Here is a 26,787-nt window from a genome sequence, read left to right on the forward strand (position 1 = left end):
GATACCAAAAAAATAATAAAGACGCATTTTGTGTATCATGAAATGTTCTTGAAGTATCGCGATATTACATTTTTGATGCATCACTGAGCTCCACCTCACAGAGAGCAGTAGAACTTAGATTATGCATCAAAGAATTTTGCAAACTAATCACCCTCAATGATCACAGACTGAGAGATTACATTTTCGATCAATGATTATTTTATAACACAGTAAACGAGTTTAATAACAGCCCCATTAAAGCGGTTCTAACCGCGTCAGCGTGGAGGCCGGTGACTACAGGAGCTCAGCGCTCACACTAAGCGCCGTCCTTAAAGCTCCTTACATGTGATCACACGTCACACAAAGCCAGAGCGCAACAACCCCCCCGACACGGCCAGCGCAGCGTCCACTACACACTCTGCTGCCCTCAGTTTAGAAACACACAGAACACAAACGCTTTGTGCTCCATAAACTGTTAAGAGTTCCTTTAGCAGCTTATAATTCCCAAATTCCCAGCGTTCCCAAGGCCAGACTTGGACCTCCGCTCGGCCTTAACTGCACCAGCTGTGGAGCAGTTAGAGCGTCTAACTGTCTACTCGAAAATAAAAAAGTCAAGAGATTAGATAATTAAATGATTTTGATTATGAGCCTTATGTTAATAATAAAAGTATCTCTAAAATTGTGCACAAACACATTTACTTTTAATGGAAGTTAATGTAAAAAAAAAAAATTTAAATTCGGATCATTCATCATGATTTTTTTACACAACATAAAGGACGGCTGCTGTGTTCAAATGATGTAAAAAATGTGAAAAATGATTTAACAGTTTATAAAATATATTCTATACGTTTTTAACAGGTATATTTCTTATTCCAAACCATACATGCTTTATTTCAACACCTGATTAAGTTAATAAATAAATAAATAAATAAATAAATAAATTAAATTACTAAGATGAGTTTAAATATCCATATATACTGGAATCCCACAAACCCCCTGGCCCCCAGTCTCCCACATCCCACCCTGCCAAAACTCCACCCCATGTTTTTTTTCAGACCTGTGGGAAACACTGATATATTATGTACACAATGTATGTACAGTACAAAATCTTAGACCAGCCAAGAATCTGTTTAAAGCCAGAGTTATACTGGTTACACAAAGGAATACAGCAAGAAAATAATGAAAAACAGTGAACACGGCAAGGGCTGGGCGCTATGACAACTAGGAATATTCAGCAACCGAAATTATTTTGCCAAAAAAAATGGCATAGCAGGTAAAAGTGGCCCAAATCTGATTTTCTGATTGGCAAATCTGATTTTCTGATTGGCTGTTCAGATTATCTTTTAAATCTGATCTGTATGCGACATCAGTCTGAACAGATCAGCTCCTAAACTGACCCACATGGGCAAAAGAACAGAGCGTCACGCTGCTTCACGGCTCATCCAGAGGTAAACAATCACGACCGCCAGCGAACGCCAGTCGCTCCCGGAGGATCAGCTTCATCTTCACCAGCATCACAGGAGCCATCATGAAGCTTCACTGACTGACAGCTGGGCTCATCACCCAGAATGTGTTGGAGCTCAGCGTAAAAAGGGCGCGGTCACTTCTTTGGTTCACGTCCTCGGATTCTTTAAACTGTTTTGGTGCTGCAGCCTCGGTCTCCTCCGGCCACGTTCGGCCGTTTCGTTCGAAACCTCTTCGAACACAGAGGAGTTTGATGAGTCTCTTCTAATGTTTTGGTACAGAAACATCAGCCTGAGTGTTTTTGAGTCTCAGCAGGGCGAAATTATGACGAATGTCGAGTTGGACTGACGTAAAAGTCGCATGAATTCCGATCTGGCTGTTCAGACCGAGTCGCGTTGCTGCAGATCGGATACCTATCGGATTTCAGTACCACATATGAAAGCATCTCAAATCGGAATTGAGAATGTCAGATTCAGTGTGTTTATCTGTTCACACCGACACACATCTGTGTCACATATGAAGAAAAAGATCAGATTTGGGCCACTTTTACCTGCTGAGTGAACGTAGCTTAAGTGAAAAGACAATCATTTACACCGAACAGCACCGTTTTTAATGGCGCTGTTTTTCTAGTTCCCGGCCGCAGACGGAACCAGAGTGGAACTTTTACTCCTTAGCTCCAGGGCTAGAGACAACTGCTCTAGGCTAAAACCCACTTTAACGTGTTATTTTTCCACAGTGAGTCACACCGGAGCTGAAGTTTCCCAGCTTTTATTCAGTTTCAAGCACTCGAGCCAAACATAACCATCTTTCTCTAACGCTCTCTCTCTCGGCGCGCTGCCCACATCCTCCTTAAAGAAACACAAACCCCAATTTTACAACGCGATAAAATCGCAACCAGCGTGGAGCGAGCGGCGCTCTGTAAATGCAGCAAACATGTCGGCTGTGTGAAGCATTTTAAAGTGTCAGAGACCCAAGAACGGCCGTTTGCAGACGCCGCTCTGCTGAACTGTAAAGATACATCTTAACCTATTTATGTTAAGTAAAATGGTCATAATGTATTTTTTGGGAGGGCAAACAAAAATATTTTGTTTTACTAATTTTATTAAGTCATATTGACAACTTTTACTTTTACTGGGGGGGCAAATAATTATTTTTTAAATTTAATTCATATTGGGCTTTGTTGGTGTGTCTGCTGGGATGTTAAAAACGTTAATAATATTTTTAAATTGCAGTTTAGTTATTGTTTTTTCTTTGAAAACCAAGACAAAAATACATTGTCTAATTTACGCAATGGTGAAAAAAGTGGCAAAATTAATGAAACCCTAAAAAAACATGTTCGGTATTTAATTTTGTTCGGTTTCGGCCAATAATTTTCATTTCGGTGCGTCTCTAACGACAACACAAAAAGTATGTCACAATAAAATACATGCTTTTCTGAACACATTGTACACATTGTCAATGCTTGCAGATCACATAATACAAATATAACTTGAAGTGCCACATTCAGTGGATTCAGACGCTTTGACTTTCTGCATACTTTGTGTCGTGGATTTGATTTTGAATGGATATAACTGTCATTTTTACCCATCAATCTACACGTAATCACTAATAATGACAAAGTGGAAACGTTTTTAGAGTTTTTCAAAAATTAGTCACTGATCAGGGCAAAGATATAAAACAACATATAAGGCTTTAAGTGCTCCCTGGACCGCAGTGGCCTCAATAACTTTGAAGTGGAAAAGCTTGGCACAACCTTGAACCTTCCCAGAGTTGGCCGTCCGACCAAATTAGGCAGCCAATCAAGAAGGGCCTTGGTCAAGAAGGTAAGAAAGAATCTGAAGATCACTCTAAAAGAACTCCAAAGGTCCTGTACAGAGAAGGGAAAACCTGTTGGACAGACAAGCGTCTCGGCAACACTCAATAAATCAGGCCCTTAGGACAGAGTGGCCAGACAGAAGCCACTGCTGAGTAACTGGGGTTCGCTAGACAGCATGTAAAGGACTCTGACAACATTAGGAAAATGATTATTTGGCCTGATAAGATGAATCTTTGGGCAGAACAGTAAGCACCACATCTGGCGAAAACAGGCCCTGCACACCGATCTCTACAGTGAAACATGGTGGTGGCAGCATCATGCTATGGGGGTGTTTCTCAGTGGCAGAGACAGAGAGGCCGATAAGAACTGAGGGAAGTACAAATGCAGTCAAATACAGGAACATCCTTGAAGAAAACCTCCTCCAGAGCGGCCGCAAACTCAGACTGGGGCGACAGCTCACCTTTCAACATGACAACGGCCCGAAGCAAACAGCCAAAACAACACTGGAGTAGCTTCGGGGCAAGTCTCGGATTTTAACCTCACCGAACATCTCTGGAGAGACCTGAAGATGGAAGTTCACAGACGCAGAAATTGAGAGGATCTACCATGAAGAATGGAATAAACTGCCCAAATCAAGGTGTGCAAAGCTTGTAGAGGCGTCTCCACAAAGACTTTCAGCTATAATCGCTGCAGGAAGTGGCTTCCATAAAAATCTCAATAAAAAAGTCTGAATATTTTTATAAATGAGAGATTTTTCATTTGTTTTCAAAAAACGTTTACACTTTGTCAGTAGGGGTGATTGTGTTGATCGATGGGTTGAAATGGCGGTTATATCTATTCAAATTCAACTGTATAAATAAACACCATTAAAAATAATAACAGTACAATGACATTCAATGTTTTACAAACTGAAGTCTAAAGCTTAAGTTAGTCCAACATGAGAGAATGAAGTGGTGCTGCCCCAAGGGCGAATTCCAACCATTTAAGGGCAAGTGGCCAATGAAAGGAACAGTAAACGCAGCGATGGCTGAAGCTCTTGGAAAGTGACCTTTGTCACACCGCCGCCCGCTTTAGAGGCAAAACGAATTAACATTGGCGCTGCTTTCCAAGGCTGGAGCTCTTCGCAAGTCAGGGGATCAAGCTTAATGTCGAACCTGCAACGTTTCTTCTAGACTGGTGAGTAAACAGCTGTTAATGCTAACATTCGCTATTTAGCAATAACTTATTATAACACCTTACAAAGTCCCCATAACTCGGCTTTAATGGAAATTCAACTACAAAAACACACACCAAGACCTTAAAATGTCCCCATAACTCGGCTTTAATGGAAATTCAACTACAAAAACACACACCAAGACCTTAAAATGTCCCCATAACTCAGCTATAATTGAGATTCAACTACAAAACACACCGAGACCTTAAAATGTCCCCATAACTCGGCTTTAATAGAAATTCAACTACAAAAAACACACCAAGACCTTAAAATGTCCCCATAACTCGGCTTTAATAGAAATTCAACTACAAAAAACACACCAAGACCTTAAAATGTCCCCATAACTCGGCTTTAATAGAAATTCAACTACAAAAAACACACCAAGACCTTAAAATGTCCCCATAACTCGGCTTTAATAGAAATTCAACTACAAAAAACACACCAAGACCTTAAAATGTCCCCATAACTCGGCTTTAATTGAGATTCAACTACAAAACACACACCAAGACCTTAAAATGTCCCCATAACTCGGCTATAATGGTAATTCAACTACAAAACACACACCAAGACCTTAAAATGTCCCCATAACTCGGCTATAATGGTAATTCAACTACAAAACACACACCAAGACCTTAAAATGTCCCCATAACTCAGCTATAATGGTAATTCAACTACAAAACACACACCAAGACCTTAAAATGTCCCCATAACTCGGCTTTAATAGAAATTCAACTACAAAAAACACACCAAGACCTTAAAATGTCCCCATAACTCGGCTTTAATAGAAATTCAACTACAAAAAACACACCAAGGCCTTAAAATGTCCCCATAACTCGGCTTTAATAGAAATTCAACTACAAAAAACACACCAAGGCCTTAAAATGTCCCCATTACTCGGCTTTAATAGAAATTCAACTACAAAAAACACACCAAGACCTTAAAATGTCCCCATAACTCGGCTTTAATGGAAATTCAACTACAAAACACACACTCAGACCTTAAAATGTCCCCATAACTCAGCTTGAATGGTAATTCAACTACAAAACATTGTATTACATTCAGCCAGAGAGACGTTATTTTAATCGTGATATCAGACAGCTTTATCGAACATTGTATTATGTCGATATCGCGCAGCCCTAGTATTAATATGCCAAGTTAGAGGAGGGACTGTGCATTTCCTTGTTTTTGCAGTAAAGGTGGGCACCACAAAATTCTGGTGATATATCGCCCCCTATTTGTTTGGAGTGTGGAGTATGTATCCCACAGGTTGCATCATCTCACTTATTGCTCCTTTAAGTACTGACAATCCCCAGGATATGAACGGGCCTATTTTCCCCAAAAAACGTCCTGGAGTTCTTATACCTGGTTGGTTCTTGCGTAGAGTATCAGAATTAAATCTGGATTAAGATTATCCACATTAAAATGCAGGTGTAAACGCAGAGATTTAAATCCGATCACTCAAACCACTTCAGGAGACGCATCTCGGCCAGATACACAAGCGTAACACGTACATCTCCCCAAGCCAACAAACCTCCTCCCAATACCGAGACTCCTCCCCCTGAGCTGATTTGCATACTAAGCACCACACAGCAAACAGATGTCAGTCTGACTAACCAGAGATGCATTCCAAGGATCAAAGATCTGTTTTTTTGTTGTACAGTCAGTAGTACCCAACCAAAAACACCAGACAGTAATAAATAAACAATAAATCCAAGCTAAAAACCCCACAGGGTTAAATTAGAGGGCCGGGACAAATGGGTTCTTAAGTCTGTTTGCCCTGCATACTGGCAAAATGTATGGGTCTGGACGGAAGCGACTTAAACTCCTTAAACCGGGTGGACAGGATCAGCCAAAACTGACCTGGCCTTTTTCAAAGTCCTGATCTTACACAGGTGAGTTAAACTGTTCAAAGTTGTACCTGCAATTTTGCTTCTGTGTTTATGTGAGTAATGTGTCAAAATCTCATCAGGTCACAATCCAGACACAACTCGCACGAAACCAGGCATAAACTGGTAGAGAGAGAGCATTCAGAGTGATGCTCGCTCCACCCTTTAACAATGATCTTTCCATTAAACTGCCTTTGGGAAACGCAGCCCAGCATGGCAGCCTCCTGTTTTACTGATCGTGACGACGTTCAGGTAAAGCGAACAGCCCTTCCTCTCATCCATCGCTCCCATTAGTGAAAAGGCTACACCAGGGGTGCTTCAACCACCGACGGACACAGTAATTAAAAGCTCTCAGTGGTTCGCTGAACGCGGCGCGGTTTAATGGGAAGGGATCCGATGGCGTAAGCCAGGATGACCACGTTAAAACACAGCAGGGCTAAGGTTACCGCTCGGGAGACGGGATTGCGGCAGTGACGTTACGCCTGACTTTTCCTCTTCCGCCTCATAAACGCTTACTCAACCTCAGTCAGCAGTCTGAGGAATGACTCGGCAACAAATCCCAGGCCAAAACACGAGAAGGCCCACGAGGACGGAGCCGTGACTCAGCAAAGACTCAGAGAGGCTTTTTACAAACTGCCTGCACAACAACTTTCATATAAACAGCTGGAAAGGCTTCACTAAAGCTAGAAATGATGAACAAACAAGGGTCTATTAAAAGCTCAGGGTTAATTAAAGCTCCAGGGGCTGGATCTACTAATCATCAGTTCACGAGCTCTGTATGATCAGCTCTCTATTGCAGACTTACTGCTTAAAAATGAAAAAATTTTAATGTGTTTTATTATTTGAAACTGCTTAAATAATGTAAATATCTGAACAAATGTATAATTTAATAACTAAAGGAGGGATATCACAGTTCCTTTTGTTAAAACCTTAATTTGCAGTGGTGTAATTTATAATCCAGATAATATGGCACAGTTACAAAAAGTCTGAAATTACAAAATATTAATAAAATAATGTTTTTTTTCTTTATGTAATCAAAAGTTGGAAATATAGTTCCGGCGTAGTCTAGTGCTATGTAGTCAATGACAGTCCAATAGGTTGAACGCACACACATCACTGCATATAGTTGCCACACATCTAAACTGGTTTTAATGATGAAAGTTTAATGTTGAATCCCACAAGATGGTATTTCAATTTTTTTCTTTGAGGAAATTTGCCTAAATGTCAAACAATTAGTCAAATTTGGGAGCCCTCAGGTCACGACCTTCTCAGTATGAAGAGTCCATGGAAAAAGGGGTTGCAAACGATTTCTTGGTCATGTTATGTGATGTTGCCATACATACACATATATATATATATATATACACACATACATTTTTTTTATATATATATATATATATATATATATATATATTACACACACACACACACACACACACACACACAATACATATATACATACATTTTACTGTATATTTTGTTATTGCGATCGATTGTGATGGATATTGTTGGTACTTAAAGAACACTAACTATGTTTCAATACAAAGAGAGCATAATTAGGCCTGCTAATTGGAAAAAATATCACTGTAGGTTTAATATAATAGTTTTATATGTGGTACTACAACTTATTAAATTTCAGAAAAACTACCTATCGTGATGCATATTGTGTATCGTGAAAATGTCGAAGTTATACCGTAATATTTTCACCAGTTCACCCACCCCTAACCAGAAATTTTGAAAAATTGTCATCTCTCCATTCATCATCAACACTTACGGACACTCAAATATCAGATTTAGTCTGAACACAAATCCCTACTAGACACACGATCTAAATTCCCCATACTTTACCCTGAAAACGCACTAATCAGTACTACACCTACAAAACCTGCATTTCTGTTATACAGTCAAACTACACAACTCACAACTCAGACATCTAGAAATCAGGGGCCGTAATACAGAAACCTCCTGCCTTTTTGTCTTAAGGTCTGACGGATCAAGATTAGATTTTTCACAAATTCATATTACAGAAGCGAATCTGATCTTAATTTAGGAATCTTATCTTACAGCATCTTATCTCCAGTTAACTCACTCGACTGAAGTCGACAATCAACTATCATGTCTGTTGCCTAGCAACAGACCATACGTGCACAGTTGAAACGTAAACACGTAATCAAAGTAATCAAGCTAGTTAGCCAGACAGCTACTGTAACTGAGGTACAAAAAAGGTCAAACAACTTAAAACGCGATAAAACTGAACGTTATGAATATCGTGTCGGCGCTTTGTGCCAGTTATCAGAGCGTCGCCATTCACCAGTTTCAGTCTCCATTTCCCAAACGCTTTAGCCGAGCGCGCTAACGTTACTCCTCCTAATAAACAGACACACGTTCAGCTCCGTCTCCTCATTATTCACCACCATCACTGTAATATTTCATCATCAACATTAACACACGAAGGTGATCAGAGGGGCGGTGGAGATCGAGTCTGCAGCGTCTGAGATCTTTAAAACGCAGAGTTAGAAAAGAAAATCATCTCACAGTGAAAGCAGCGTTTTACAGTAGAAATAAATGGAGCTCGTTATGCTGGTAGTGAACTATGCTGCTGACACAGCTGCCTAAAAACCATAGAAACGGACCTTAAACAGAAGTGAGGACCCTGTTGGGGTTCATCCTAAAGTTAGGACAGGATTTAGGAGGTTTAGTCTAGTTAGGATGTTTGTGTGATGCTGTTTTCTTATCTGGAGTTCATGATGAGATTATGAAGTGAGGAGCTGTTATTCCGGAATAGATACTGTCCGAAATTCAGTCCATAGTGACCAAGCAGATCGGATTTCAGACTTAATACGGCCCCTGGTCTTTAAGAACAACATCAGACTATACATGCACTGCACATGCCTTATATAATACTATAATATGAAAACCTCAGGCTAAACAATTCCACCATTAAAGCAACAGTTCAGCAAAAATTAAAACTACAAACTCGACAAAAGTTCAGTCTTCCAGGTGGCTGCTACTGTGTTCAGCTATGCTGATGTATTTTAGTCGATGTTTGTAGATAACAGTGAGTCATACAGTGTCAGAAACCACAATCAAGACTATGAGAGACACTGAACGTCACATGACTTGATGCTGTGATGATTAGGCACGATGCTAATTGGTGGGGTATAAGCTTCCGCTGCTCGTTAGCGACTGACGCTATATGATGGACACCCAATTTCTATTTTCGCCACATCGCTCTGCCATAACACCTCAAAATGGATGAGGAGAGACTCAAACAGTGGAGAAAAAGAGGACTCATCAGGAATTTTCATGAGGATGTTTACACAAAATAAACAACGTGGAGTGAAATTGTTAGAGTGCTGAAAGTTGGAGGAGAATATTGTTAATTCTTCTCTATTCTCTATAAGTAAACTCGTATGAGACGGTATTACACTATACCGTTATTCAGACCAACAACGTTAAATATGATAAAACATAACCCGTTTTACTCTCTATCAACCCAATATCCCAAACCACAGCTGCACAGCTCCGTCAGTAAAGCAGCTGTTTTCTGATTGGTCCATAGATTGTTCATGTTTTGACTTTGACATGCCACCTAATATAACTGTGCTGTATGGATGCGGCAAACATTTCAGCCGAAAATATTATAGTTACAGTATAAAATTGTCACTTTTTTGTCAGGGTAAGGAAGAAAACAGCTAAAAACAAATCTAAGACTTTATAAATTGCTTTAATTCGATTAAACCGTGATTAAAATCGCTGTTTCAGCACAGATGCGTTCAGGCAGTTTTCTCAGTAGATCAACGATGAAAATATAAGCCACGTGAAACTTACACTACAAACGAATGCAAACTGCAGGAAGAGGTAAATATTAGAGATATACAGATTATGATATTTTTACTATATATTTCATATATTACAGCCAAACTGGTCGATGACCTCCACACTTATTTAACTTTTTTTTTAATCCCAACACACTAAACACAGCTGGTTTGTTTTTCCACCCACTGTTGGGTCAGTGTGTTGGGTTATTTCCACAGTGCTGCGTAGTTTTTGGGAGGTTTTTGGGAACTGGACTAGTGAATGCATCACAGTGACACCCCAACCAAAGAGTTAATTAAGCAATAAGCCATGAGAGGCAGTGTGTTACTGTGGTTTGAACACAGGGACGGTTTTCTGAGGCAGAAGTGGAGTAAAAACCCCTGACAAAATCAAAAATATCGCATAGCCTTGAGGGGCTTATCGCTTTTAAAAACAAATTTTAGGTGAATAATTTACCATATTAAGTTATTATTAATGATAATTAAAAATATTCCCCTAAGAAGTGAAGTTCCTTTAGCTTATAGTACTGTTGTCAAGCAACCATGGACTCCTGAACGAGGAGAAGAACGTTCCACCGCCCAGCACTGCATGAACTTTTTAAACTTTTTGTTGTACAATAATGTAGCTTAGCACTCTTTTAATGCAAAAACCTTCACTTTATAAGTGTTTTTGGTCACCAAATATCCACTGTGATGATACTGCTAATTTCCATTAGCGCCTCTATGGGGTTTCCAGTCTTATTTAGCACCAAGCTAACGCCGACTGTGCATGAGACGGAGAAAGAACACGTTCGTACTTTCCTAAAGAGTTTAATTATTTATTATATGAAATAGGAGGCCTGTTTACCCAAACAACCATGCTGAACACTGTAGATCTTCCTGCCTGGTAAGTTTGGAATCCACCAGACTCAAAGGCAGACGGGCAAGAGAGTTCATTTCCAAACCAAAGTTTTTGGCCATTTTATTATTCATATTATTATTAATTTAACTATTACTATCAACAACATCAACAACTCCTCCTCTTCCATGGTGTCTAGTGTATACTGTTATTTTAAAGGACCCATATTCTATATAATATACTTTATTTTTCTCCCTGATGTCCACTTATAACATATATGTGGTTTCATGCACCAAAAAGTCAGTTTTTACATGACTATTTTCTAAACACGCTATCTGTCACTGTGCCTTTAAGACTCATCTATGTAAATGAGCTCAGTTCTGATTGGGTGTACTACATTGTGCCTGATTCCAAAAGCAGTCGGACTGAAACACTTACATTTATATATATACACACGCTATTATTATAGCTTTTTGTATATACAGTTAAACTTGTATATTAAACACTAAGGGTTTATTGATTTAAAGGTTTATTAGTACCTTATTATTAAATTTTAATATTCTGATTTTTATTATTTTATTATAACATTTGATTTATTTTTACTACCCAACTCCTCAATCCCTGATTTCTGTATTGGCTCGGCTACACTAAACGAGGGTCTCCCTGAACGTGTTCAGAGTTTAGACAAAAGTTGATTGATTGATTAAAACACTCCTCGTAACAGCGCGAATGGGTGGGGCTGAATGGGTGGAGCTGAACGGGTGGGGCTGAACGGGTGGAGCTGAATGGGTGGGGCTGAATGGGTGGGGCTGAACGGGTGGGGCTGAACGGGTGGGGCTGAACGGGTGGGGCTGAACGGGTGGGGCTGAACGGGTGGACATACGTAAATCATATTTATGACATCACAAAAAAACAGTGAATGTGTTCTCAGTTTGGGTTTCCATGCACACTCCGTCGGTGAGCTGTAGGTTCTGGGCTGTTCAGTTTGGACTGTATTGGAGGTCAATCTGTGAGTAATTCTGAGACAAACGCTGCATCAAACCCAGAACCAAATATAGAGAAAACCTCACAGCGGGTCACGTGACCCACACGGTGACATCACCAGCCTCACTCGCTCAGTCATGCTGCTCCAGCACTAACGGACGAGTCTTACATCATTCAGTGACGAGTCGTCTTCACTCTCCCTTTCTCGCTCGCTCTCGCTCGCTCACTCTCTCTGTGTTGTCTGCCTCTCTCTCTCTGTGTTCTGTCTGCCTCTCTCTCTCTGTCTGTGTTCTGTCTGCCTCTCTCTCTCTGTTTGTTCTGTCTGCCTCTCTCTCTCTCTGTGTGTTCTGTCTGCCTCTCTCTCTCTCTGTTTGTTCTGTCTGCCTCTCTCTCTCTCTGTGTGTGTTCTGTCTGCCTCTCTCTCTCTCTGTTTGTTCTGTCTGCCTCTCTCTCTCTCTGTGTGTTCTGTCTGCCTCTTTCTCTCTCTGTTTGTTCTGTCTGCCTCTCTCTCTCTCTCTGTGTGTTCTGTCTGCCTCTCTCTCTCTCTGTTTGTTCTGTCTGCCTCTCTCTCTCTCTCTCTGTGTGTTCTGTCTGCCTCTTTCTCTCTGTGTTCTGTCTGCCTCTCTCTCTCTGTGTGTTCTGTCTGCCTCTCTCTCTCTCTCTCTCTCTCTCTGTGTGTTCTGTCTGCCTCTTTCTCTGTGTTCTGTCTGCCTCTCTCTCTGTTTGTTCTGTCTGCCTCTCTCTCTCTCTCTCTGTGTGTGTTCTGTCTGCCTCTCTCTCTCTCTCTCTGTGTGTGTTCTGTCTGCCTCTTTCTCTCTGTGTTCTGTCTGCCTCTCTCTCTCTCTGTGTGTGTTCTGTCTGCCTCTCTCTCTCTGTGTGTTCTGTCTGCCTCTCTCTCTGTGTGTTCTGTCTGCCTCTCTCTCTCTCTGTGTGTGTTCTGTCTGCCTCTCTCTCTCTCTGTGTTCTGTCTGCCTCTTTCTCTCTGTGTTCTGTCTGCCTCTCTCTCTCTCTGTGTGTTCTGTCTGCCTCTTTCTCTCTCTGTGTTCTGTCTGCCTCTTTCTCTCTGTGTTCTGTCTGCCTCTCTCTCTCTCTGTGTGTTCTGTCTGCCTCTTTCTCTGTGTGTTCTGTCTGCCTCTCTCTCTCTCTGTGTTCTGTCTGCCTCTTTCTCTCTGTGTTCTGTCTGCCTCTCTCTCTCTCTGTGTGTTCTGTCTGCCTCTCTCTCTCTCTGTGTGCTCTGTCTGCCTCTCTCTCTGTGTGCTCTGTCTGCCTCTCTCTCTCTGTGTGTTCTGTCTGCCTCTCTCTCTCTCTCTGTGTGTTCTGTCTGCCTCTCTCTCTCTGTCTTCTGTCTGCCTCTCTCTCTCTCTCTGTGTTCTGTCTGCCTCTCTCTCTCTCTGTGTGTTCTGTCTGCCTCTCTCTCTCTCTGTGTGTGTTCTGTCTGCCTCTCTCTCTCTCTCTGTGTGTTCTGTCTGCCTCTCTCTCTCTGTGTGTGTTCTGTCTGCCTCTGCCTCTCTCTCTCTCTGTGTTCTGTCTGCCTCTCTCTCTCTGAGGTGTGTGTGATCAGCTCAGAGCAGAGCAGCCCCGCCCACAGATAAAGAGTAAAGGGCAGGAACACAGTGTAACTGTCCTTATTAAGGCTGAGCTCTAACTGGTGTATCGCCAACTACGACTGCCTTCCCACCAAATACCGGCACTCCAGATTTTCCCTGCTGTCTGTCCGTCTGCTGGCGCTGAACACGTCTGCTCAACATCGCGCATCACAACTACCTCAAGGCATCCGTATCACACTCGCAGGCGCCCATACTGAGTTTAAGTGCCAGTAGAGGCGGACGATATGGTGAAATTACATATCACGATACTTCAGTAAGTTTTACGATACATCACGATATTTACATTTTCTGACAAGTTACAACCCCCATTTTAAAAATATTCAAAATAATAAATAATGAATTCAATTATCCGTATTCAGCAACGTACACACTGTGCTGCACTAAACCGAATTAAAAAGAACTATTTAACCTCTATTTGTAATCAAACATGCAGTTGGTAAGTGGTTTTTAAGTACTGACGACATCTACGACATGCTCAGAAAAGCATACTGTGATATTCTGGCTTCGTTCACACAGCAGGTAAAAGTGGCCCAAATCTGATTCTCACCAAATCTGATTTTTGTGTTTGTGTGTTCAGATTATCTTTTAAATGTGATCTGTATCATCAGTCTGAACAGATCAGCTCCTAAACTGACCCTCATGCGCAAAAGATCAGAGCGTCACGCTGCTTCACGGCTCATCCAGAGGTAAACAATCACGACCGCCAGCGAACGCCAGTCGCTCCCAGAGGATCAGCTTCATCTTCACCAGCATCACAGGAGCCATCATGAAGCTTCACTGACTGACAGCTGGGCTCATCACCCAGAATGTGTTGGAGCTCGGCGTAAAAAGGGCGCGGTCACTTCTTTGGCTCGCATCCTCGGATCCTTTGAACATCACTTAATATTTGAGACTCAGCAGTGTGAAATTTTGACGAATGTTGAGTTGGACTGACGTAAAAGCGGCACGAATTCCGATCTGGCTGTTCAGACTGAGTCACACTGCTGCAGATTGGATACGTATCGGATCTCAGTGCCACATATGAAAGCGTCTCAAATCGGAATTGAAAATGTCAGATTCAGTGTGTTTATCTGTTCACACTGACACACATCTGTGTCACATATGAAGAAAAAGATCGGATTTGAGCCACTTTTACCTGCTGAGTGAGCAAAGCCTCGGTGTTAATCACAATACTTTATGATAATCACAATACTTCTCCATCTCCACGATACACAATATGCATCACGATATTTAGTTTTTCTGAGATTTAAAAAGTTGGAACAGACAAAACAGAACCTGTAGTGCCACATTCAAAAAATCCTATAATAATAATAATAATAATAATAATAATAATAATAATAATAATGCTATAATCCTTTTATTCAGTGTTTTACAAACTGCACTAACTCCAATTAAACAGGTCTAATTATGCTAACTTTGTGATTAAACAACTGCTGAAGTCTGATGAAGTAAAAATGGGCTTCTTCGGCCACAATCAAATGTAAACCAAGGTTTATGTGGAGAAACTAGGAGCAGCATCTGATGAAAGGAACGCCGTGCCCACTGTTAATCATGGGGGGAGGATCTACTACACTTTGGGCTTGTGTGGCAGCCAGTGGACCAGGAAACACAGCACAGGTTAGACTGAAGAACGGATTCCACCAAATATCAGTAGATTCTCGACACAGTCTGTCAAGCGACTGAAGCTGAAAAGACGGTTCTACAACAGAACGACGGTCCAAAGCATTTCAAAATCCACCATGAACTACTTCAAGAAACGCAAGCTGAAGCTTTAGCAGTGGCTCTCAGAGACCCCCGACTTGATCGGATTTGAGCCACTTTTACCTGCTGAGTGAGCAAAGCCTCGGTGATGTAATTTACCATAATAACGATACATATCGTCATACTGGTCAGCTCCAAGTATCGTACCAGTATTGTGGCTATTGAAGGAGTCTGTGTCTGAAAAATGACCAATTAACAACAAACACAGTCACAGATCTCACAGCACAGCAGCACCTGTTCAGTTTTAACCTGAGTATGTGAGAAGGTGCAGAGTTGGAGCGGAGCGGCACGATTTTGCCCAGAGAGACTTTCAGAAAGATGGAGCATCAGTTTTTCTCGGTCCAATATCACTCCATCCCGCGAGCCAAACAGCCCCGTTTTTCCACATTAATAACCTGTGTGACGTTAGAGGTGGGCGATATAATAATCACAATACTTCTCCATCTCCACGATACACAATACGCATCACGATATTTAGTTTTTCTGAGATTTAAAAAGTTGGAACAGACAAAACAGAACCTGTAGTGCCACATTCAAAAAATCCTATAATAATAATAATAATAATAATAATAATAATAATAATGCTATAATCCTTTTATTCAGTGTTTTACAAACTGCACTAACTCCAATTAAACTGGTCTAATTATGCTAACTTTGTGATTACACATGCAGTTAGTCAGCGCTCCTTAAGTACGGACGATATCCACGATATGCTCAGAAAAGCATGCTGTGAAATAATTTGTCACAATCACAATAAAATATCATCATATTGCCCATCCCCACGTGACCTGACGCAGCACATCGCAACAAAGTGCTACAGATATTTCACACAATTCGCCTCCTGTTGTTTATTTTGCTGCGTGGGGATCACGTTAAAAGCACGTGTTTGTTTACCCTCAGCGGATTTCTGGATTGTGACTGGACCATCATTTCAATCCTAAACCTTCCGAAAAAGGCCTGCGTAGCGCAGAATGTTTTACCAGTTAAATTATATTATAAAACTCATGTGCGGTGTCAAGTGTGTAATGTCTACTTCATACATTTAAGACGTAAAATAAATATCCTGAAAATAAATCATCAGCAGAAAATGCAAAAAATTAAAAATGCCCCAACTACCAAATATATTTTTAGTATTACATGCAAAACAACTAAGACTGCAAAGCAGTATCTAGACAAGCCAGAGGCCTTTTAGGAACAACTGCTGAAGTCTGATGAACTAAAAATGGGCTTCTTCGGGCCCCAATCAAAGGTTTTTATGTGGAGAAACTAGGAGTAGCATCTGATGAAAGGAACGCCATGCCAACTGTTAATCATGGGGGGAGGATCTATTACACTTTGGGCTTGTGTGGCAGCCAGTGGACCAGGAAACACAGCACAGGTTAGATTGAAGAACGGATTCCACCAAATATCAGTAGATTCTCGACACAGTCTGTCAAGCGACTGAAGCTGAAAAGACGGTTCTACAACAGGACGACGGTCCACAGCATTTCAAAATCCACCATGAACTACTTCAAGAAACGCAAGCTGAAGCTTTTGCAGTGGCTCTCAGAGACCCCGACTTGAACAGCTCTGAAGCGGACGGATCTTAAACACGCTGCGTGTGCAAGACGGCCCAAGAATATTGGACCTAGAAACGTTCTGGAAGGGACGGTGGGAGAAAATTAGTAAAATAAGAATAGGAAGACTCCTGGCTGGCTCCAAAAAGCGTTTGTAAGCTGCGATATCTGCCAAAGTGCTGACTTAGTACGGTGCAAAAACTTTCGCACATGGCGATATTAATATTGCATATTTTCTATTTAAGTTAATAAAAAAAAAACAACTATCATTTGGAGATCTTTTTTGCTGCAGATGCGTTTACTTATTTTGAACTCAAAAAAAAAACAAAGCATGTAGTTTGACCAAAACTTTTGCACACTGCAATATTAATGTTTATTCATATTAATAACTGTTTTTCAGTTAATAAAATATAAAGTAAGTGCATTATTAAGTGGAGAACTACTATTTAACTCCAAAAAAACAAAGAATGTAGTTTGGCCAGGTGTGCCAAAACTTTTGCACACAGCTGTATACAAGCAATAATTGTTTTTTTTTATTTCAGAAAAACTATCGACACACTACGGATTCTTTTATTTAATATCAGCACAAACAAAATAACTAAAAGAGGAAAAAAAAAACGGTTGTTAAAAATAACAAAATAAGACGTCATAATGACATAATGAGCTCCCATCCAATCAGCTGCTCCCTGGTTTTATAGGCCTTCGCGATCCACTCAGCTGTGCAGAAAAGAGCACTGCGGCTGAATTACGGCGACGGTGTGATGTTATGGTGTGATGTGGATCATAATCAGCTGCGTCTAACTCTAATCTGAGGCACATGGAGCTCATTAGTTCACTGACTGTGACTGCAGAGCTGCTGAGTCAGCGTTTATTCAGTCAGGCGGCTGTTTCTCAAATCAATCTCTCATCAGATTCACTCACTGAGAGCTCCTCTCTCAGAGCGGCTGAGGAAACGTCCTGTAATGCTCCAAAATCAGCCACTGCATCGCCGTTACCGTTAACGCGCCTCCGCCGTTACCGTTAACGCGCCTTCGCCGTTACCGTTAACGCACCTTCACCGATACGGTTAACTCGCCATCTCCGTTACCGTTAACGCGCCTTCACCGATACGGTTAACGCGCCTTCGCCGATACGGTTAACGCGCCTTCGCCGATACGGTTAACGCGCCTTCGCCGATACGGTTAACGCGCCTTCGCCATTACCGTTAACACGCCTTCACCGATACGGTTAACGCGCCATCTCCATTACCGTTAACGCGCCTTCACCGATACGGTTAACGCGTCTTCGCCGATACGGTTAACGCGCCTTCACCGATACGGTTAACGCGCCTTCACCGGTACCGTTAACACGCCTTCGCCAATACGGTTAACTCGCCTTCACCGTTAACACGCCTTCGCCGTTACCGTTAACACGCCTCCACCGTTACCGTTAACACGCCTTCGCCGGTACCGTTAACACGCCTTCGCCAATACGGTTAACTCGCCTTCACCGTTAACACGCCTTCACCATTACCGTTAACAAGCCTTCGCCAATACGGTTAACTCGCCTTCACCGTTAACACGCCTTCACCGTTACCGTTAACAAGCCTTCGCCAATACGGTTAACTCGCCTTCACCGTTAACACGCCTTCACCGTTACCGTTAACAAGCCTTCACCAATACGGTTAACTCGCCTTCACCGTTACCGTTAACACGCCTTCGCCGTTACCGTTAACTCGCCTTCTCCGTTACCGTTAACACGCCTGCGCCGTTACCGTTAACACGCCTTCGCCGTTACCGTTAACTCGCCTTCTCCGTTACCGTTAACTCGCCATCGCCGATACGGTTAACTCACCTTCGCCGATACGGTTAACTCACCTTCGCCGTTACCGCTAACAAGCCTTCTCCGTTACCGTTAACACGCCTTCGCCGTTACCGTTAACTCGCCATCGCCGATACGGTTAACTCGCCTTCGCCGTTACCGTTAACAAGCCTTCGCCGATACGGTTAACTCGCCTTCGCCGATACCGTTAACACGCCTTCGCCGATACGGTTAACTCGCCTTCGCCGATACGGTTAACTCGCCTTCGCCGATACCGTTAACAAGACTTTGCCGATACGGTTAACACGCCTTCACCGTTACCGTTAACACACCTTTCTGAGCAGCTTTTCAGTCGGCAGCTGTGACAGAAGAACAGCTAAACAATCTTGAATCAGCCAGAAATGAACCCAACACCATTCGCCAAACGTGCAGTCTGATCTTCAGAGTCTGACCAAATCAGACTGAGCCATAAAACTGCCGCAATATCAGGTTCAGCTCAGTTTTGTCAGTTTTTGCCAGATCAGTATTAATGTTGTTTTGTTCCAGCCAGTCTGTAAAGCATCTTACAGCCCATTTAGTTTGGCGAATGGTGTTGGGTTCATTTCTGGCTGATTCCAGGTTGTTCAGCTGTTCTTCTGTCTCAGCTGCCGACTGAAAAGCTGCTCAGTGGTGATGACAGTTTGGGAATTTAGTGTCGTCTCATCTTCAGAGTCCGACCAAATCGGCTGTCGGTCAAATGTGATCTTGAAAGTGTCCATTTTCTGTTTGTGGCAAAGTAAGAAGTGAAAACGTTCAGATGGCTCGAGCGTCTCCTACAGCTGTCACAGTCGTTGCTCATCATTTTGTGAATAATAAATGCTTGTTATGTACCACATATATAGATGAAGCAGAAAATATCATCGTTTCTGTATCACTGTTTCCCCGTATAGACGATATAATCGCCCAGCTCCACTGTGAGGTCACAGATTTAAATCCCCCTCACCCTCACACAGCGCAAGCCTGAGGGTGCTAACACTGAAGGAGGGGCATGTAGGGGAATGTAAAGGCTTTAGGGGACAGTTTGCTTCACTGCAGGCATTTAACGCTCTTCCGCAATCCCTCCACAGGCGCTGGCAGCCTTTCAGCTCCGAACACTCACAATTACAGATTCAACCGCATCAATAACGGAGATTAATCTGATAACAGGCTGCGCAGAGTTACACCACCATACAGCTACAGCAGCAACACGGCACACGAGCGAAAGCAGCTCACGCTTTATTTTAGATTTAAAGAGTCGTCACTAAACTCCACTCACATGACTTTACTGAGCTAAACTGGCCCAACTGTGACGGCGCGGTCATTTCAGAGTTAAAGCAATTTGGTTAAATCAGTCACACACAGTGAAGCTCAATCACACCACTGTGTTCAACGTTAAGACATTTCATATTTTTATCTTATTTATCTTATTTATCTTATTTTATCTTTATTTTGTATCCTGCCTTCCGCCCGATGACAGCTGGGATAGGCTCCAGCACCCCACCGCGACCCAGAAGGATAAGCGGTTTAGATGATGGATGGATGGATGGATATTTTTATCTCGCTCCAAAAACTGCGCAGCTACTGAACATTCATTCTGACATTCACTCATGTAAGCAAGAGGAAACGCAGATGGGGACGTTTTTAATAAGGGCTACTTTAAAGAGGAACTCCATCCATTTTGCAAAATTAATTAATCATTTAACGGTTTAGATGTAAATAAAATCATTCAGAGTGGTTTGGTGTGAAATGCGCCTTTCTAGAGAACCTCAGAGTCAGAATCGTTCTCCATTATAGTAACAGGAACCAGACGTCTGTATGTCTACACTACACATATCACCATTTTATCTGCTCTCCGAAATGACCGGGGAACTTACGCGTCTTGTAAGGTTTTATATGTCACACTGATAACGGTAAAATACTGCAAAACTGGGTACCATTTCTCCTTACAACGCCCTGCATGCACCTCTCCGCCCTAAACGCCTTCTGGGGGACGGTCTGACCGCAGAGCCGCAAATCTACACACCGGCAGTTTCACTACAGCAGAAACTGGAATCGAAGTAAGAAACGTTCGTGAGTGAAATAAATTAGTCGTCGTTAGACGCTGTGCAGATATCACAGTTAGCCGATAGCTTAGAATAGACTGTCTAACATGGGCCACACGAAAAATACAACAACTATTATTATTATTATTATTATTAATTCTAAATCATTCTGTGTGAGATCCTGTTCCTCCGCTGTATAGAGCTGTCTGAGCTCTTTCCATTTCGCTGCTGTCAGGAAAACCTCGTATATCCATTTTTGTTTTTCAGTTTTTGACATATTTTGAAAATACCTGTTGCCGTTTATATTTCATGTAAATTTCATGGTGAATGGACCAAAAGAAATGACCAAAAAATACTCAGAAAAAAGTCTGGTTCCATTGACTTACATTAAAAGTAGAGTAGGTTTTTCCCTTCTCCTGTAAAGTTACCATTTTGGAGATACGAGGTTTTGTTTCCGGCAACAATAATTTAGAAAAGCTGTAGCCTTTTCTGCTCGTCTCTTTCTGTACGAGCGGAAAAGTGGTAGGTTTCCTTTAAACACTTCCAATGTTGGATTTCAGATCTTGACAAACACTTCTCCCGCTAAAGTTGAAGAGAAAACAGTTGTCGACATTCATAAAATGTTACCGCCAGTTTGTTTGCACGGCTTACGCTGACAAACTTTTTGAAGGTGTTAAAAAATGATTTTATAAAGTAAATAAATATAAACTGATTATTTTCCCCACAGCCTTTAGGAACCGGCTTAAACTGGAACATTTTCATACCATTTCTCCTTACAACGCCCTGCATGCACCTCTCCGCCCTAAACGCCTTCTGGGGGACGGTCTGACCGCAGAGCCGCAAATCTACACACCGGCAGTTTCACTACAGCAGAAACTGGAATCGAAGTAAGAAACGTTCGTGAGTGAAATAAATCAGTCGTCGTTAGACGCCGTGCAGATATCACAGTTAGCCGATAGCTTAGAATAGACTGTCTAACAGGGGCCACACGAAAAAGACAAGGACTTTACCTCGCTGTCCTACCTCATAAACTGGAAAGCAGAATAGCAAGTAGTTTGTTGTTAAGACCAGCACTTTCCATTCGCCCTGGGCTGCTCTGCGTCGGCGGGTTCAGTCTCCTTCCCGCTGCGACTCCTTAGTGTTTTCTGGTTCAAATCCATTTGGCTCTACGACATTTTAGAAACAGACCTCCTCAAAGTCCTCCACACACTCGGCCATCTTCCAAAACAGGTAAGAAAACTAAAAATAAACTGGAAACAAAAGCTGCTGCTGGCCTTAGACACACTGAAGAGCTGTAGCTACAGGCAACGTTATGACAGAACTATCACAGAACAGTGTCTCAGGTATCGAGCAACGCATTTATATCCATTTGGTGTAATAACTTGACGGGATGTAGCTTCTAGAGCCACTGAACGCGCCGGACGTCTGGTTCCTATTACTATAAGGGTGAACAATTCTGACTCAGTAAATTTCTCTGGAAAAGCGCATTTCACACCGAACCACTCTGAATGACTGTTCACATCGAAACTACTGAATGATCAAGTGATCTCCCAAAATCGGTGGAGTTCCCCTCCAACAGTATCTCTGCCTTCACTGAAGTAGAGGTTTTGTATTTTGTGTAGACCACCATCACATCAAACACAAAAACTTTTTATGACCTCAAAACAGAAAAAACAACACAAAAAAAATTCCATACAGCCACAACAGTCAGACACTTAAACACATGATGTATGAACACCTGTGCATGCTTGACGCATATGCTGCCAGGCTGTCAGTCACGTCTGCCATTTACGTTTTTGACTGATATTAGATTTAGCCTAATATTAATTATTCCGTTGATTCTTTGAACCAAATTTCAAGCGATAGCGTTAAAATGTGCAATTTCTGCAGCTTCATTCAGCCAAACTCATTTTAGGGATAATGATGCTCAGCGTAAAAGACATTTACGGCTAAAATCGTCGCATAAGTTCTGTCTTATCAGTAAAAGTTTCACGTTTCCATCTCTAATTTCATGTTTGTTGCAACTTCTGAGGATCCCCAAAATTGACCGATAAATATTGTTTATTATTATTATTTTTATTAATAGTAGTAGTATTTCTAAATCATTCTGTGTGAGATCCTGTTCCTCCGCTGTATAGAGCTGTCTGAGCTCTTTCCATTTCGCTGCTGTTGGAACAAAACCTCGTATTTCCATTTTTGTCGTTTTTCAGTTTTTGACAATTTGAAAATACCTGTTGCCGTTTATATTATATGCAAATTTCATGATGAATGGACCAAAAGAAATGACCAAAAATTACTCTGAAAAATGTCTGGTTCCATAGACTTACATTAAAAGTAGAGTATGTTTTTTCCTTCTTCTGTAAAGTTACCATTTTGGAGATACGAGGTTTTTGTTCCGACAACAGTAATTTAGAAATGCTGTAGTCTTTTCCGCTTGTCTCTTTCTGTGAGAGCGGAAAAGTGGCAGCTTTCCTTTAAACACTTATTTTTCCCCAAAAAGCAGTTCCAATGTTGGATTTCAGATCTCGACCAACACTTTTCCCGCTAAAGTTGAAGAGAAAACAGTTGTCGACATTCACAAAATGTTACCGCCAGGTTCAGTTTCCACGGCTTACACTGAAACTTTTTGAAGGTGTTAAAAAATCTTTTTATGAAGTAAATAAATATAAACTTTGGACAGAAATGTAGTCACTGATTATTTTCACCACAGCCTTTAGGCATCGACTTAAATTGGAACATGTTTACTTCTATATATTTAAAAAAAAAATAAAATAAAAAATATTTTCTTTCTTCTGACATATTTCTTATTTACACCAAACAAAAATAGAAATGCCATATTCTGTTTTCTCCATTTGGCAGCAGTGTGATAAACACAATTCAGGACTTTTCCCTAAAAATGTCAACCCACTACAGCCAAACAGTGGTTGCACCAGACACTAAAGCGAGCGTTTTTGCCAGGTTACAAGTAAAACCTTTCCAGTAAAAAGTGTTTTTCAATTTTTGTTCAGTTTATTAAGACTTGAGACTTTAAGACGCTGCATGAACCCTGGATACATCTCTACTTAATGCGCTCCAGAGGTTTAATAATCTGTATTTACTGTACAAAACTAAGCTGTCTGTTCTAAAGCCCCATCCAAATCGCACTGGCCATCTCTCTGCTGCTCCAATAAACTGTATTTAAGGCTTGTTGTTGTCTTCCTAACCACACAGGCTGTCTGTGCAGGCCCGGCAGCTCCACTCTGGGGGGGCAGGGAGGGACCACCAGAGGCCAAAAGGGCTTTATTTACCTCCTCTAAACCAGCCAAGCTCTAAAACACCCCAATATCTATCGCAAAGCTCGCCTACAGAGCCTGTGAGCTGCTCATCTCCATCATCTACACCTCCAAACTCAACATTTTGTCGAGTCACATGGTTTCAAACCACGTTGTCTTCATGCTGGAGGATTATGGGAAAGTTTTAGCATGAACTCCCCATCATTCATCGTCATTCTGCACGTCCTCCACCGTTTTGGACGAACTTCAGCGAACTGAAATTTCATCACAAGACTTTAAATCACTTGATTCGCTTTAATAAAACGTCCGAATGTCCTGCTGATGTTACATAACAGGCTGCGAGAGAGGCTGAAGCTAACTACAGATAGCACGTCCGACTATTTAAGCCATTTTAACCGCCTTAACCAGGCAGACTGACACTGTGCGCACATTAAAACACGAGGAGAGCATTTCAGCTTAAAAACGCCACCAATAAGCAGAAAAATAAGCAGATTTAACGGGAAATAACGCTCAGTAAAAGCGGACGAGACGCAAACACGTGGATTCCACACGTGATTCTCCACAACAAACCCAGATCAAGATTTAAAAGTTCTAGATAACTGTGGATCTCTTCTTGACAGTTTTGTCCACCCAGCACACAAATGAGTCCATTAGACGAACAACAGCCTCAAAATCGAGACCCCTTTAGTGAGTTTTGCGGGCTTTGCTAGCTCGGTAGGCCCGGGCGGCTAACGTTATTGTTAGCTAAAGCAGCGCTGGCCGTTCAAAAGAGCCTTAAATGAAGCTTAAAAGCGACCAACATCATCTATGTTTGCAGAAATGTGGGCCTTTTGTCACATTTGATAGTTTTGGTCGCTGAATAGACGGAAATTCTGCTCATTTGCGGCCACTGGGGCAGAGCTAGCGGTGCGGCTAATGCTAAAGCTGAAGCTAAAGCTAACTGCACCGTCAGAAACGAGCTTTCAGCGACTTTTACGCTCGGTGAGCCCCCCAAACCACTTATTTCAACCGGGCTGGACAGATTCAACCCCCATCACATTTTCCCTGTCTGCAAACACGAGAAACAGCTGCACAAAATACCCCAAAATACAGCCACAAGCAGCGTTAGCTTCCCTGCTAAGCTAACAACCACATGTCATTAAGAATCTCGTCCGTATAAACAGATTAGCTGCCCAGTCGGGGTTTTTTGTCTGTTTTTAGCTGGATAACCGAGCAGGGAAGTGTTGGAAAGCGCTAAACAGACTATTTAGACTTAAAATCTCACAAAAAACGACTCTAAAAGACCCTTAAAGCAATACTGGGCACACGTGTGTTAGCCTGGGTTGAGTATGACAGTTGGCGTCCCTGTTCGCCAGCTTGTTGTTCGAATTTCCCCGTTCTACCTTAAATGGTGCAGCAGTTACATTCATGCGGCTCAGGCGCCTGAACGTGACTGCTGCACCATTTAAGGTGGAACGGGAAAATTCGAACAACATGCTGACTTCAGCTTGGTTGTGGGCTCCAGCAAAGCCCACCAACATCAAGGCTGGCCCGAAACAGGATAAATAAAGCTGAACAGAGGCAAATAAAAGGTAAATAGAGGTAAACAAAGCAGCCACGAACCGTTGTGCGGTTGTCCGTTCACGCTGACCACGGTCACCGCGTTCAGCTTCTTAGTCCAGGGGTTCACCTTGGGCGGAGGAGCTTCAGTAAACTCCTTTTTACTCCTTTTCGCACTCTCCTCCACGCTTCGTCCACTCTTGGTGCCGGACTCCACCACCATCATCATCTCCTGATCCACGTTCTCCTTCTCCTGCTTCAGGCTCTGCTCGAGGCCGGCTCTCCCGCAGGCTCCCTCGGGCTGCTGGAGCTCCTTCTTCGGCGGGCCTTCGGGCTCCTCCTCGGCCTTCTTCAGCAGAGGGTGGCTCGGTAGGAGAGTCTCCACCTGAGCGGCCATTTCTCCTTCCTCTGTCCTTTCCTCGCAGCCTCGCAGCCCCCCAAAAACGTGCTCTGAAGTTCACCGACCAGGAAAAAAAAAAAGAATCCAGTCCCTGCTGAACTGCTGAGAGCTCCTCCTGCGGTTCCTCGAATCTGTCCTCCACTCCACTCCACTCCACTCCACTCCTAGACCAAAAAGATTCAGTCTAAGACGCAGAGTGGCAGATTCAGATTAAAACATATGAAAAAGGGAACGATCCACCACCATACAGTAATCAATTTCTCCCCAAAAGATTATATTCGTGCTGATCTCCTCCGCCAGTCTGGTCTGGGTGAAACTCCACCACGCCACCCACGGGAACGCGCACGCTGGCGGTGTTCGACTCATTCGCCAGCGAATCGGTTCCTTTGAACCGCACCCTTTCAGTAAACCAGACGAATCTGAATCTGAATCAGGAGACAGATTCACCAAAGCCTTCATAAGAAAAACTTAACATAGGATCTCAAGAACTGCTTAAGAAACACGAAGAAGTTCGCAAAAAGGGTCTCAAATGCTATTCTAACAAAATAAATAAATAAATAAATAAACACTCGAAAAATAAAATACACTATTAATAAAGTCTTATTTTAATTGTAATTGTAATTGTTTTCGTACGCAGGCTATAGGTTATGTTGTCAACTTAGGTTGTAGTAGACGATCAATATCATGTTATTCTTTACAGTAAATTCAGACAGTTGCTACAGTTATTTTTTACTTAAAACTTACACTTAACTTAGACTTAAAAGTCTTGTAACATATAACAAGTAATAGACTTA

The 26,787-nt window shown here is 42.1% G+C and overlaps 1 protein-coding gene across 2 annotated transcripts in view; it reads right to left on the reverse strand.

Annotated features, from left to right (window-relative positions):
- The window catches only part of larp1 (La ribonucleoprotein 1, translational regulator), a 64,983-nt gene extending 38,650 nt beyond the window's left edge, over positions 1-26,333 (reverse strand). For both annotated transcript variants that reach the window (XM_036587447.1, XM_036587446.1), the window contains exon 1: positions 25,657-26,333. In XM_036587447.1, coding sequence (XP_036443340.1) covers positions 25,657-25,990 — 334 coding nt within the window. In that variant the 5' untranslated portion in view covers positions 25,991-26,333. The remainder of the gene's footprint in view (positions 1-25,656) is intronic.
- Positions 26,334-26,787: the final 454 nt, after the last annotated feature.

The sequence above is a fragment of the Colossoma macropomum genome, unplaced genomic scaffold (assembly GCF_904425465.1).
Source record: "Colossoma macropomum unplaced genomic scaffold, Colossoma_macropomum, whole genome shotgun sequence".
Classification (NCBI taxonomy): domain Eukaryota; kingdom Metazoa; phylum Chordata; class Actinopteri; order Characiformes; family Serrasalmidae; genus Colossoma; species Colossoma macropomum.